This window comes from Typopeltis vanoorti, chromosome 12 (assembly GCF_054136105.1).
Source record: "Typopeltis vanoorti isolate ZY-2024b chromosome 12, IOZ_Tvanoo_1.0, whole genome shotgun sequence".
NCBI classification, from domain to species: domain Eukaryota; kingdom Metazoa; phylum Arthropoda; class Arachnida; order Uropygi; family Thelyphonidae; genus Typopeltis; species Typopeltis vanoorti.
In genome coordinates this window covers 84,406,384-84,422,217 of record NC_143560.1, presented here as the reverse complement: position 1 = coordinate 84,422,217, position 15,834 = coordinate 84,406,384, and the positions used below count along the sequence as shown (strand labels likewise).

The 15,834-nt window shown below is 33.2% G+C and overlaps 1 protein-coding gene across 2 annotated transcripts in view; it reads left to right on the top strand.

The window, feature by feature from the left end:
* Window positions 1-14,634, top strand: part of LOC150100950 (serine hydrolase BPHL) — a 139,543-nt gene extending 124,909 nt beyond the window's left edge. For both annotated transcript variants that reach the window (XM_090401555.1, XM_090401554.1), the window contains 3 exons: window positions 1,347-1,500; window positions 2,248-2,500; window positions 14,440-14,634. In XM_090401555.1, coding sequence (XP_090257681.1) covers window positions 1,347-1,500; window positions 2,248-2,500; window positions 14,440-14,530 — 498 coding nt within the window. In that variant the 3' untranslated portion in view covers window positions 14,531-14,634. The remainder of the gene's footprint in view (window positions 1-1,346; window positions 1,501-2,247; window positions 2,501-14,439) is intronic.
* Window positions 14,635-15,834: the final 1,200 nt, after the last annotated feature.

Here is a 15,834-nt window from a genome sequence, read left to right as displayed (position 1 = left end):
CCACTGTTGTCAACCCAATTCTGCAAATTGGTTTGACAACCTAGTCCACTGGGGAGGGGGAACCATTGAGAACTTCATGCTTGTCTTTGTTCTCTCCTTTGGTCCTATTCATCCATTATAATTCCTATGTGCACACATCGATTTTTTCATTGTTCCCTGAAGATAGCAATTTGACTTGACCAAAGTATCAGAAATATTAATTAAAAGTTATTTTAATTACTTTATGATAATCAGTATGTAGAATATGTTGTAATTTCTTTAAATAATATCATCATGAATAACCAATGTATAAGCCTTAATAACATAGTTGTCATAGCCAGCGCCTTTCCAAAAAAGTTTTTTTTGAATAAAGTGTGAATAAAATGAACAGGAAATGAAAAACAAATGAAAACCACTTTACAGTATAATATTATCTACGGATTAGTCCTGCTTATACAATTTTTTTTACATGGAACTCAACAATTAATCATAAGTTGATTTTTGATACATCAAAAAATGAAGAACTATTTTAGGTATATTTTCGTAAATTTTAATCAAAAATTACAGTGATTTAATCGGGTCCAGGATACAATTTCAGAATTTGTTCGTTTCCAGGAAGATTTGAAGGGGCCCGAACAGAAGACGACGTATATTCATAATTATATGTACCGTTCTGTACTGTTCATTGTTTGTTTAAAGTCTTATTTCATATTTTTTGATATTTTTAGGTGCCTTTTCTTCTCAGGCACCTGTGCACATTGCACACTTTGCACATGCCACCAGCCAGGCCTGGTCATAGCTATAAATTGCATGTGTTACCTGAATGGTTTGAATGTTATGGGAGGAAGGGGGAACCTGAAAACCAAAGATTCTGAAAGGAAATTCCTACCACATATTCACTCTAGTTAAGAATTGAGGATGATATTGATGTCTTACCCTCATAGAGGTGCATATATACAATAGGTATAAAGTCAACACCCACCAGCAAGCTTGCAGTTAGTGAAGAAATGATTTATGATTGTAAATTGTTCATCATTTTTTTACACTGCCATTATTGCGATGAGGCTTTATCAGGATTTTTGAATAAGTGTATTATAATGGCATTTGTTACAGTAGGAATCGACTCTAACTGCTTTTTATTACACAGAATAAAACAAGGATGTCAATTTCATTGACACCCAGTGCATTTTATGAAATAATCATTTTCCATCATAGTAATTTAAATTCGATTAAAAATGTCAGCATTCTAGAACATTTTAGTTGCTTGTATATAAGCAGAACAAAATAAGTAAAAAAAAAACAAAAAACTTCAAATGCATTTGGATTTCTTATGTTTTTAAATGAGTAATCTTTCCTCTCTTATCTAGAAATTGGGTCATCAAAATTACTCTGTGCTAGGGTGGAGTGATGGTGCTACAACTGGTCTGATTGTGGGAGCTCAAAATCCAAATGCTGTGAAAAAGATGGTATTGTGGGGAGGTGTATCATATATTACTAAAAAAGACATTGAATGTTTAGATGGTAAGTTTTTGTGAATATTTTATATTAGCATAGTCCATTTTTTGATTAGCTAGGTTTGTTATTACAGTAAATTATTGTCAGGTTTATTTATGATATTGGATAACAATTGTTACTTGTTTTGTTTGATGTTTTTTGGCTGTTTAAAAAGTTGATGATTGCATATATTAATATTTTAACATGATTTGTTTTCAATCTTTTGTTTAAGGGCAAAAAAAAATCATCCTTTTATGAATATCACTAAGGTAAATTCATACTGTGTGATAAACTAGTGAATTGAATGAAACTTGCAAAGAAATTATATTCATATTTAATCCATTTTCAAAGTGTAAGCAACCAAACAAAGTTTGCTTACACTTGGATAAAGGATTAATCAAGAATATAATTTCTTGGCAAGTTCCAGTTAACTTGTAACCAAGTGGGGGGAGAGGCAACTTTCATAACTATTGAAAAGTCATCCAGACTCCAAATTACCAATGCTGTTTTCGGATAATTACTGTAAATATCCACTTAATTCTATTGCATAAAGGCTCTTTTCTTCTGTAATTTTAGATAAAATACTGTTCAGAAGTTTTTGAGAAACAGATTAGTGTTACTGATATTCTAAATTGCAATTCAACAGAGCACAAAATTGTAAATATGAGGATTTACTATAAGTCATCCTTTTCTTTTTAAAGTGTATATAATTTATAACTATTGAAAAAAAAAAGAAGCTTGTTTAGAATTATGATTGCTGAATATATCTTTTAGCAGTGAGAAATGTTGATAATTGGAGTGAGAGACTGAGGGCTCCTATGATAGCTTTGTATGGTGCTGATCACTTCAAAGAACTTTGGAAGAATTACATTGACAGTATTCATTCTTTATCTGATGGAGAAAGAAATATTTGTTCTGATGAACTGGGAAAGATTATTTGTCCAACATTAATAATTCATGGTGATAAAGATACATTGTTGGATTCTGTGCATCCTGTCTATCTTTTGCAGCATATAAAAAATGCCAGGTAAGATTTAATACTGAATATTTTTGTAAAATTGGTGGAGAAACAGTGTTTACTGTTCCTTTACATTTTTGAGTTTTTGGTATAAATCTGCTTTGCAGTAAACTTTTATAATTGCTTAGCCATTTATTATCACCATTATCAGATTTCCATGAAGTAAAATGCTCACTATGAGAGGTCCTCAATGTCACTAATGAAGTCTATCATTTGTTTAACTCATTTACTATTTCCACACTCACCATACATACACACACACTTAGACAATGCATTCTGTCCACTAACCACGTTCCATACCAAAAAAAAAAAAAAAACTGCTCCTCTATTCAACCTCATATAGCTTTCAGCAGGTGCTCTCATTTTTTTAGTCCTAGATCAATGTGTAAAAAAATAAACACATTGATATGATATTTCTCCTATTGTTTTGATGGTTTGTTCTCCAGATTTCATTCCTGTTCTTTATCATATGGAACTTTTTACTCTTAGCTTTCTGTCTGGATGCATCTTCAAAGTTTTGTGCTTTTGCTTGCTCTCTTCCTTCTCTATATCAAAGACCTTTCCGAGTTGATTCTACAAACTTTTACAACACAACTCTACATTTTGATCTCCAAACCATTTCTCCAGTGGATTCTGATAACATTATTAATTTTAATGTCAATAAAATTCAATCTTGGCTTATTTCTTGCGAGAGAAGAATTATTTTTTTCAGCATTCATTTTGACAATATATATACCTGAAAACCTCAAGACAATATGAGATTTTTCTCTTTTTCTGATTACTTTAGCCTCTTTCCTGACTTCCATATTACAAAATATTACCTCCTCAGTATTCAAAAAATGAGGTTTTTCTCTTTTGATGAGACAGTTACTTTACCTCTGAACAGTCATAAATTCTATAACAAAATTCAAATTCATTTAGATAACTACTGACTACTTTTCTTGCATTTTGATTGGCTTCTCTAAGACCACCCTAAAATACTTCCCTCAGTTCAGTTGCATGAAGTTAGGTTGATTAATGACCCATCTGTCACCATTTTCCCTCCACTCTTTTTTCATACATACATACATCATCTTCTGCTATTTGTATTTTCTATAAATATTTCCGTGATCACTTTCCATAATAATTGGCATTAATAATTCACCCACTCTCTTCTAAATCTGTTAAAATGTTTGCAACAGCTATTCACCACCCTTTCACAGTAACTACAGGCTTACAGAACAATTTTTTCCTCCTATTCATTCACCATCATCATCAAATTCCTGACATGTACCCTCAAGGGGCATACAGGATATGATAGTACTACATGAAAAAGTTACATCATTACTAACTTCCTATCTACAATTTTTCTCCAAATCAATCTGTTACCTGTCAAGATTCCAACATTATCAGATCTCATATTTCTTTCTGTCTTCTAAGACACTTTTTATTGTATCAATCCACCTATATCTTGGTCTTCCTCTGGGTCTTTTTCCTGCCAACCTGGCAGAGAACACTTGTTTTGCTAATTTTTCCTTTCACATTCTGTTTAAGTGACCATACTACTGGAGCGCCCTGTATAATTTATATATATATATATATATTTTTTTTTTCTTTTACTAAATGTAAAATATTTTATATATTATGTATGTTGGTTTGCCATTTCTTGTCCATAAGTCTTTAGTGGCACTTGTGTCATACTACTAAAACAAATGCTTAGACACTGAACATGTAGAAAAGGAACTTCAATAACAATTTATTAAATCAAATATTTCTATCTGAATATAAAATATCATTGTCAGTGAAATACACAATTCATCAAGACAGAAAACAATAGATTTCAAAAGATTCTAACCACATGCTAGTGTAATACAGTATAGCAGATTGCAAGATGTGATATTAACTGCCCAAATAGCCACATGGATGAAATATATTAATTTATACTTCGTATTCATATCCAAACAATTTTGCAATAGGCACTTTGCATCTATATAACTGGTAAGCATATCAATGCCAGTAAGGGGATTAAAAAAAACTACTGCTTGTAACTAATAAGGTTAAGACTTTCCCATATTTTAGATAAAGAAAGGCAATCATGGTGGTTCAAGTTTAAGTGATGTAGAAGTATTTCTGCACGCTCTTCTTTGAATGGTCGAATTTGAAACAGCAATGGTAGTAGACAAGTCTTAGATCAGAAGAGTATGTGGTTGGTATGAATATCATGTTTTGCTAAACCAGACTTCTCAGACTTATTATAAATGATACAAGATTGGTGTCTCTGTAGTTTGTTTCTTGGGATCTTTAAAATTTATTCAGAGATTCTAGCAATATAAGGAATTAGAATTCTCCATACAGGTTCGGGGTTCTTAGGGATAGGTCTGTAAGTCAGGGATGCATCTTTTGTGGGGAGAAGACATTCTGATGCATAATACCACTGTATAATGCTGTTTAGGGTCTAGTTTGAGATCATGAGCATTTTAGCAAACAACACAAGCTCTCTTCATCAAACTTTTGATAATGCCCATTTTTTGAGACAGATAATGTACAAATCTGGCTGTATATAGCCAGTGAAGGTTTGTTTACAATAAACAAAAGTAGTTAGAACACCAGAAGGAAAGAAGAAGAAGAGGATGTCCAAGAACACTAATTTTCTGTCCTTTTGTATCTCCATGGTGAAGTATATGAACATCCGCTATTGATTTTAGCTAGAAAAGACAATAGAGAATCTCCAGAGTTAGGCCATATGACAAAATTATAATCCACAGAGCATATCCAAAATGATGATGATGATGGTTGTAGAGGAGAATAAGGAATCTTCTAGATACTCCAGATAGAAGTTGGCTGAGGCCAGAGAAACAGGGCTTCCCATGGAAGTACCTTCAATCTACTTGTGGAGTTTATTTTTTCAGAAAAATGGTCCAGATAAATGACAAAATTAGTTTGATATGTCAAATAAAGATTATCAGATTTAAAGAAACCATCAAGTTGTCTAATGCCCATCAAATATACATCAATACTACCATTTCCCTTGAGTATAATAAACCGTGGGTGACTAAACATCTCTCTCTCTCCATTAACATTTGCTTTGTCTCTAAGCTACAGGAGAGAGTTACTTCTATCTTAGATACCTACCTACTAAATGTTGTCTGTGCATCTCTAGACAGTCACTCTGCAGTTTTCAATAAACACAGATGCCTACAAGTTTGATTTCCTTCTAAGTAAAGACCAGCTTACATCAACCCATAAAAATAAATAAATAAAAAGGATGGTCACCATCTCTGGGCATCTTCTTACTCCAACAGAAAGTCATTTTCTTTAAAGGACATGATTCTGCCATAGTTTCTAAGAAAATTCTTTAACTAGATTTCCTCCACAACATGGAGAGCACCTTATCTGCTCTTCAGTGATGATGGCAGCAACTCCATTTTGATGTTTCTTTTAAACTTCCTCTTCCCAACCTGTTTATTTCTAGCCAAGTTTAAAGCTTTAAATCCTTGACTATTGCATTGTGGATATTTCTGATTATAATATAACCCTTCTTTTATGCAGTAGAACCACCTACCAAGAAACTGATCACAACTCCACTAACAGCCAGATAAAAAAAAACCGAATGCTCTGTGTGATGAAGTTGTCATCTGGAATAAAGATGTGGTTTGCCAAAAATCTACAAAGATGATATTCTTCTTAGATCCATCACTGACTATATTGAGAATTCTAACTATTGCCTAGTAAAATTTTTATCTTGACTCTTAAGTGGTCTGATTGGCCTTTTTTTTTTTTTAAATAAAAAGCTCATCAGATTTCCTCACTAACATGAAAACTTATCTTTAAAGCCTATAGATATGGTCAGTTTTGACATTCAGTCTTCATTTATAAATGTAGCTCTCCTGAAACTCTTCAGTTATTATCAGACACACTTCTTCCAGACATATTCAAATTGTTTGATTTATTTTTTTGTAAAAATAAACTTTACAAGTAGATTGAAGGTAGAGTACTTCCATGTAGAAGCCCTCTTTATCCAGCCTTAGCAGATTTCTACCTTGAGCAGCTAGAAGACTCCCTGTTTTCCTCCATATAACCTCAACCATCATTTTGGGTATGCTATATGATGATGTTTTTGTCACATCACCCTGAAGATCTGTTACCCTCTTTTCTAACTAAAATCAACACCTTATACTTACATACTTCACTGTGGATGGGTGCAAAAATAGCATTCTTGGACACCCTCCTATCCTGCTTTCATCTGTATGAGCTACTTCTGTTTATCATAATCCAACCTTCACTGGCTTCATTCAGACTTTGCTCAATAGAACTCAAATTGTTTGCTCCAACTAGAAACATAACATCTGATGTATGATAGTAGAATGGCTTCCTTCCTCCGTACAGAAGATTCAGCGTGCCTCTGACTCACATAGGCCTATTCCTGAGAACCTAGCCTGTAGAGAGGCTTCTAGTTCCTTATGTTCTTCTAGTCAATTTTGAAGATCTTCAAGAAATATTATTTCGTGCACATGATTTTTCCTGTCAAATTCTATTCCTCCCAGGTGTTTACCAAGTTCCTTGTGATTGTTCAAAGTAAAAACAGATGGAAATCAGAATAAGGTATATTCCGGTAATTGGACCACATTTTTTTTATTAAGCTAAAAACACAATAAAGAAGTAAAACCCGACAAGTTTCGTAAGTCGTTTGACTTACATCTTCAGGGGTAAAAGGTAACTTAAAGTTTAAAACACAAAAAAGAGAAATTATTAAAAATAGTTTACTATACAGTTGTAGCCGTCTGACTATTCATAAAATTAAAAAATCAGAATGCAGATTCAAAGCAATGCTAAGTTTAAACAATGCTGGATGATACCACATTCTGTTGTTCATGTTCATAATGTCCGAGGTCTGACTGAGGTATATTTTTTTTTATCAAACTGACCAAACTTGGTGTAGAATTAAGCCTTCATTTTTATTGCATTGTGTTGGAATTCTAAGCATGTTTGCAGTTTCTTTAAATTCCCTTATGTAACAGTTTTTTTCTATGTAAGACATGTTTGTTTTCTGCCAGAGTACATTGTGGCCGGTAGAAGTGGTATGGAAAGCTAGACCTGATTTGTGTTCTCTTCTGTTTTGCTTAATAAAAAAAATGTGGTCCAATTATCGGAATATGCCTTATGAACTTCTAAAAAAGAAACCTCCACTTACAATTAAATGCTTACAGTGAGTGCTTTTGGTATAAAGTTACGCAACTAGAGAAATTACGTATTAAACATCTGAATTTCATCAACCGCCTTATATTCTTAATCTGATGCAGAGATAACGAAATCGTACCTAAGTTCATCTAATTCCAGAGTGCATTCCATACAAATAAAGCTAACAGAGTTTACCGAAGAATGGAACTAGCTATTCTGAGAGAAAGGATTGCAGCCACTAGATCAGAATTAGCACAAATAAGCGGAGATACATTTTCTCTACATAATGAGTTAGCCACATCTCTTCTGTCCGACCTGTGGAACAACATAGACATCATCACATATAACAAAGCTGCAGCAATTTCTGATCGGAAGAAGCATACTTTAATCAAAAAATTTAACTTACTTCTTCACGAAAAACAAAAACAAAGAAAACACCTAGATTATTCCAAAGTAGTTATTAACCTTTCAAGAGTCCTATCAAGAACCAAAAAAAAATCTACTCCTAAAAGGTTTCAACTTTGCCTTAACGCCACATTTCCTACCAAAAATTGACATAATAGCTCAATTAGAAAAAGGAATAAGAAATCTACCTGGTGATACATCAGATCTCATCCACATACAGAGCACAGCATTACTATTGCAAAGCAAATTACCTCAAAGGAACCTTCCTTACACAGAATACACATCCCTCAAAGAACTAAAATCAGACAAAAATATCATTATAATCAAAGCAGATAAAGGGAATGCAACAGTAGTTTTGAACTCTGAAGATTATAACAATAAAATGAAAACTCTTCTTGAAGATTCTAATACCTATAGACCTTTAGACAGAGATCCCAAATGGTGTGCTCACAATAAAACCAATGATCTAATTAAAAAGATGAAAGTTCCAAGAATTATGGTGTACCAAAAATACATATGATTGGAATTCCCTTAAGACCGATAGTGGATAGAAGAGACTCTCTGACCTCTAATTTAGCAAAACATCTCACCAACATGATTTTACCTCACAGAAAAACATCTTCTTTCATCAAGAACAGTACACATTTTATCGAGAAGGTAAAAGATATTTACATTGGACCTTCAGACATCTTAGCAAGTTTGGATGTTATCACCTATTTACAAATGTTCCAAGAAACGAAACTGTGAATCTCCTGGAAGACCTTTTTTCCTCCGGACATCGTAGACCTTTATAAACATTGTATAAATAATATTTTTTTCATGTATCAAGACAAATTTTGGGAACAAAAAGAAGGATTGGCTATGGGCTCTTCCCTTTCTCCGGCTTTAGCTAACCTATTTAAGGAAAATTTTGAAAATAATGCTTTAATCAATTATCATAAAAAACCAAAAATTTGGCTAAGCTATGTAGACGATATTTTCATCATATGGCTAGGAACAACAGATGAACTCATTGCTTTCAAAGATTACCTGAATAATTTACATAAGAATATAAAATTTACTTTAGAACAAGAAGAACTTAGAAAACTTCCTTTTCTTGACATCCTATTAGAAGTCAATGGAAAAGATAATAAACTTTCTTTCTCAATATATAGAAAACCTACCAACACAGGAAGGTTTCTTAATGCGGCCTCACACCACCACCTTTCACAAAAAAATAGGTCTAATAAAAACCCTGACGGACAGAGCATATAAAATTTCCAGCACAGAAAAACAGAGAAATAAAGAATTAGAATATTTAACACAGATCCTCAAAAAAAATGGTTATGAACCCAAGGCTATCAAAAAAATCCTCCACACACCTCCTATAAGCATCTCACAGAAACAAGATTTCAAAAACGCTATCACGCTTCCATATATCAAGAATGTTACAGACAAGATGGCTAAATTACTAAACAAATATAACATCAAAGTAGCCTTTCTGCTGCCGGAAAAAAATTTCAAGATTTCTATATCCCCCAAAACCTCCACATCATCCTTTAAAAAACCAGATGTTTATAAAATTTATTGTTCTTGCAGCATCTGCTACGTAGGACAGACAGGAAGATCTGGGGAATTACGCATGAATGAACACCAAAAGGATGTGCAAAACAGAAGAGAACACAAATCAGGTCTAGCTTTCCATACCACTTCCATCGGCCACAATGTACTCTGGCAGAAAACGAACATGTCTTACATAGAAAAAAACTGTTACATAAGGAAATTTAAAGAAGCTGCAAACATGCTTAGAATTCCAATACAATGCAATAAAAATCAAGGCTTAATTCTACACCAAGTTTGGTCAGCTTTGATAAAAAAAAATATACTTCAGTCAGACCTCGGACATTATGAACGTGAAACAGAATGTGGCATCATCCAGCATTGTTTAAACTTAGCATTGCTTTGAATCTGCATTCTGATTTTTTAATTTTATGAATAGTCAGATGGCTACTACTGTATAGTATGAACTATTTTTAATAATTTCTCTTTATTATATTTTAAACTTTAAGTTACCTTTTACCTCTGAAGATGTAAGTCAAACGACTTACGAAACTTGTCGGGTTTTACTTCTTTATTGTGTTTTTAGCTTAATAAAAAAAAATGTGGTCCAATTACCGGAATATGCTTTATGAACTTCTAAACCACAGAAACCTCCACTTACAAGGAAATCAGAATGTTCTGATAAGAAAAGATACAGGAACACTCTAATGTCATCTATAATAAGCCTGACAAGTGTGGTCTAGCACAGCATGGGAACACTCACAATTCCTCCACTTCTTCTTAAGAGAACCTTCTGTGGGACCATAGGTGCAAATAAGTTTCATTGTTCATTTCCCCATTTTGAAGTTTGCCCACATAACTCTACTTGAAACTGCCTTCTAATCAAGAAGTTTTTCTTCATGTTTGGTGTTGAATGATACTGCTACTTCTTTCTTTTCTTGATCATTACTGCCCAATATTAATATGCTATATGTATTATTTAGCAAGTTTTCACCAATTTTTTATCTTTTCATTCGTAATGCCAGTTATTTCCTCATGGTATTTTTCCAGTTCTTATGAAAGTTGGATTTCTTTTAAAAAAAAATTAACCAAGTGACATCCCAGCCAGCATGAAATCTTATCATGTTGTACCATCATATGCATTTATAGTTTAAGCCAATAGAGACTACAGTCTGGTTGACTAATTCCCAAATTACCAGCTCATCCTAATTTGTTCAATTTGGTCTCCTACTAATGAGACCCACCACATTAAGGTGAGGATTGGACATCAGGTTGGAAGCCTCAGTCAGTTCTCCACATCTCTTAAAGGTGATGTTGGAGGTCTCCCAGTTATTGGGTTTTGATCCTTAAAGTGTTATGAAACTCTTCTATGTTTCAGTGTTTTTCTCATTCCTTGTCCATTTTCTTCCCTTGAACTGTATCTTTAAGCATTCTCATGGTAGTAATAAATATATATCTTTTATTTATTTATTTATTTATTATTATTATTATTATTTGATTTGATTTATTTGTGTATTTTTTTATTTTTTGTAAAATTTAAACAGCTCCAACACCAAACTTCAGTACTGGATAAATGTTTATATGAAGTTTTTTTTTTTAGTCAAAAAAGTCTTCTAAGATCCATATCAATTTTTCATATGTAATTTTTAAACACCCTATATAAACTGTGCATTATTTTTAAGTGGCTCCATAATCAGTCAGCAGTAATGATTTCCTTCTGATAAGACTTGAGCTTGTGTTATGTTCCTCTCATACCACAACACAAAACAAGAAGAACCAGAGAACACAAAATGTAAACACAGGCCAGTTTTAAAGTCATACTGTCATATAGGATGACTTTCCTGATTAATGCGAATACATCTATCAATCAGGGAAGTCACCATATGCATCCTCCTTTTGGCTTAAAAAAAAAAACTTTATATAAACATGCATTCAATACTAAAGTTTTGGGGTGCTGGAGATGTTTAAATTTTACAAAAAAAAATAAATAAATAAAATAAAAGGAAAGCAAATAAATTAAAAGAATGTGCAACATTCACAATCATTCAGAATTGCACTCGTGTTTTTAACTTGAAAAAGATCTGCGCTATAAGTTACACCCAGTTCCAAATTTTACACAGCTATTTGAATACATTTTTTTCTTATTTAAAATTTAAAGTTACTACTGCATTTCTGAAATTTAAATATCACCAATTCTATAGCTATTCAGCACTGGACATGTTTATGTGAGTTTTTTTTTTTTATTATTATTATTTTTTTTTAAATCAACCACACAGCTAGAATACAATCCTTTTTTTCACACATACTTTTAACATTCATTCATGTATGTATGAGAGTAAACAGAAGTTTTGGCTACCATTTTTTTTTTTCATATATTGTGTTAACATATTCAAAATATGTAAATGAAAGATAAATGTGCTTCTTAATCATTTTTTTCCCTAGCAGGCGCAGATGTTATATTATTTGTTACAGTCCTCCAAATGTAGCATCTCTCTTGTATATGTCAGAGAAACAACAAACTCTTTGTGGTCTCAGAATGTCGTTGTACCAAGTGGCATTTATTGATGGATGGCTCTTTGATAAGCTTGAACAAAGAGCCTTCATCTCTTCCAGTCAAGATGTTCTTGTAACTAGTATGTGTGTGTTTAGTGAGATATTATCATAATGTAGAAGGACTTCAGACTGTAGCGCATATTGACATTTCTTTTATTTGATAACACACAAATATTGAAGCATATCATGGTGATTTGGAATTGACAGTGTGATCCCTGGGCAGTATATTTGTCAGAACCATTCCTTTTCTATCTTCAAGTACATCAACATTATTTGCACTGTGAAGTTTTTAGCTCGACTAGATCTTTCCATATTGCTGACCTTGGTCCATTCTTGTTTGAACTGCTTGCACTAGTAGCTTATCGGATGATGAGTTTAATCAGTTTCATATGCAGGTGGCAGTGATTTTCCTCCTGCAAAACAGGAATACTGACAATAAAACACACACACAGTATACCAACCTCAGCCTTAGTTTGGTTTGATTGGATTTGCAACTATCAGGTATAACAAATATCTCTCCCATATAAATTTCTGAGTACAAAACTCTTGCTTAGTGGTCCTCTGGAAAGAGTTGCCATACCACCAGTGCAGTATTGTTGCTTCCTGGAAAAAATTATAAAAAACACATGGATGCATTTTATATTAAAAATGTTCATAAACACTATAAAATGAGTCAAAACACTAAACTATATACAAGACAGTGTTAAAATTCATTTTAATTTATGGATCTGAGAGCTGGGTTAGAAATAAAACATTTAATCAAAGACTGCAGATCACAGATAGGAGACTTTGAGAAAAATTAGGAAAGTGAACAACAGATGGCATTGATGGAAGAATCATATTAAATTGACAATATTAGGAAAGAACTTGACATTGTTAGCATTCAGGAATGTGTGAGCAGAACTAATCTAAGATGATAATGGTCTTAAACAGAATGGGAAAGAAAAGGTTAGCAAAACAAGTGTTTGTAGTTAGAAAAAAGTTTCGTGGCAGGAAAAAGACCCAGAGTAAGACAAAGATCTAGGTGGATTGATACAGAAAGAAGTGCTTTAGAAAACTGAAATATAAGATGTGACAGTGTCAGTGTCCTGAGAGATAATATACTAATTTGTAGGAAAATTTTTGACATGATGCTATTAATGATGTAAATGTTTCATGTAGTATTGTCATAATATCTTGTGCACTCCTAGAGGGTATACATAGCAAGAATTTGATGATGATAAACACTATAATGTTGCAAATAAAAAAAAAAGCAACATAAAAATAAAATAAAATAAAGGTTATAACTAAGATGAAAAGCCAAACCACTATTTTTTCTGGCAAGGTTGAAAAGTAAAGGGGATAAAAATCCCTTATTGTTTTTCAGCCAGTATGCAAAACTCTAAGATCGAAAACTACGATCTAAACATTTCATGCCGACAAACTGTCGGCGGATCCAAGCGTAAGTGACCACTTGGTAGTGCCACACCAAGGCAACTCGATGCAAAGGTGGAGCAAGATCCCTCACTATTCTTAATATTTTCTCATAATGTAAAAACACACAGCTCCTAGGAGATGTAGTACTGCTTTACATTATGAGGAGAGGTCACTACCCAGACCAGTTTCAACCTTTTTTGAGGTCTCATCAGTGAGTAGCTAGACCTAGATGATATCAAAGTTTAAGTGAAAAGAACTTGCATACCTTTGCTATACGAATGCCAGAAAGGTGTGCCACTATATTATATTATAACATATTATAACTAAGATGAAAAGCTACTCACTGATGAGACCTCAAAAAAGGTTGAAACTGGTCTGGGTAGTGACCTCTCTTCATAATGTAAAGCAGTACTACATCTCCTAGGAGCTGTATGTTTTTACATTATGAGAAAATATCAAGAATAGTGAGGGAGCTTGCTCCACCTTTGCATCGAGTTGCCTTGGTGTGGCACTACCAAGTGGTCACTTACGCTTTGGATCTGCCGACAGTTCGTCGGCATGAAACGTTTAGATCGTAGTTTTCGATCTTAGAGTTTCGCATACTGGCTGAAAAACAATAAGGGATTTTTATCCCCTTTACTTAAAATAAAGGTTGTTAAATACTTTTAGTTTTAAACATAGACTTAGACGTATATAAATTTCTTTTTTGAATCAACACCAGATTTTACTAAAAACTGATTATTTTTCTACTATCTTTATCAGCTTAGTTCATCCAAATTGTAATTAAACATCTTACATAATTTACAAACTTTCATTTATGATACATATACTACTAACTTTTTGTTTATACATTTACATTTGTATGTTTATACTTACAGATTACATAGAATGCCTGAAGGAAAGCATAATCTCCATCTACGTTATGCAGATGAATTTAATAAACTAGTTGAAGAGTTCCTTTTAGAATGATTGAAATTATTTTCCTATATATGATTCTTGTTAATAATGATTGTCATTTATAAAATAGAAAGTTTTGTAAAAGAGTAGTATGTATAAACTTTGCTTTGTAAAAAGCATTCTTATTTGATCCCACTATTACAACATCATTAATGAAGTACTATTACCATTATCAAGACTATGAATCACAAGAGTAATTTTAAAACATTCACTGTTACAGAGTCCTCTAGTACACTTTTGCTCAACTTCCAGAATGATTTTTCCAACTGTGCCATTGGGAAGGGGGTCACATCTGCCATTTGGTTGCAAAGACTGGCCCTTTGTTTATATTCCATCTAAGATGCAAGAAGTCTATAAATGTTTCTCTTATATGGGCTTTTTAACTAAATGTGAATTTGCCAGCTTCCAGAACCTTGTATTATTTTACTTTACAAAACATGCATATAGAATGATAGGCATAACAAGCTAAATAAACTATAAGAAGCCATCTTCTTATAACATATAAAGAAAGATCGGATTAAGTCCTCATTTATGTATTACTTAATGCTGTTTTTCAGGTTTCCTACACATGCCCACAAGTGCACACACATACCACATACACAATTATGTGTGTGTGTTAGAATTAGAACTCAACCAGGAATTAGAACTCAATACCTCTCATCAAAAGATAGTAACAATTTACAGTGACAGTAGATGCACTATGCACAGCATAAAAAAACAGAATAACTATATAGCATTAATAGAACAGACAAGAAATCTGGTTTGGAATCTCATAGAGGGATGGGATATCAAGCTTGCTGGATGAAGGTGCATACTGGGGTAGCAGGAAACGAGAGAGCAGATCAGCTGGCTGAAGAAGTGGCTATAAACGATCGGCTAGAAACAAGTTACCAAAAGTACTTGAGATCTGCTATAAAACACTTGCAGAAGAAATAAGCCTAAACTTGTGGGAAGAAGAATGGAAAACATCAAAAAACGGATCAACAACAAAAGAATTCTTACCAAGTATCAGTATGGAGTCGGAGACTCATCATAGGAGATACACACTATTGCACACAATGCTCATCTAACCGTGCTATAAACTGATTCAATGTGTCTACATTCACAACACACTCAGGTAAAGCATTCCACTCACTAGCACTCTCCATGCAAAGAACCTACTCCTCTGCTCACACCCTCCTGATGCAGTTTTCATCAGTGGCCTCTTGTTTTAGCCCCCCCCCCCTCCCATTCTGATAAGAATCCCTGACGAGCTTATGTGTCTCAATTGTATCTCCTCTCTTATTTCTATTCACAAGGCTCTGCAACTTGCATTC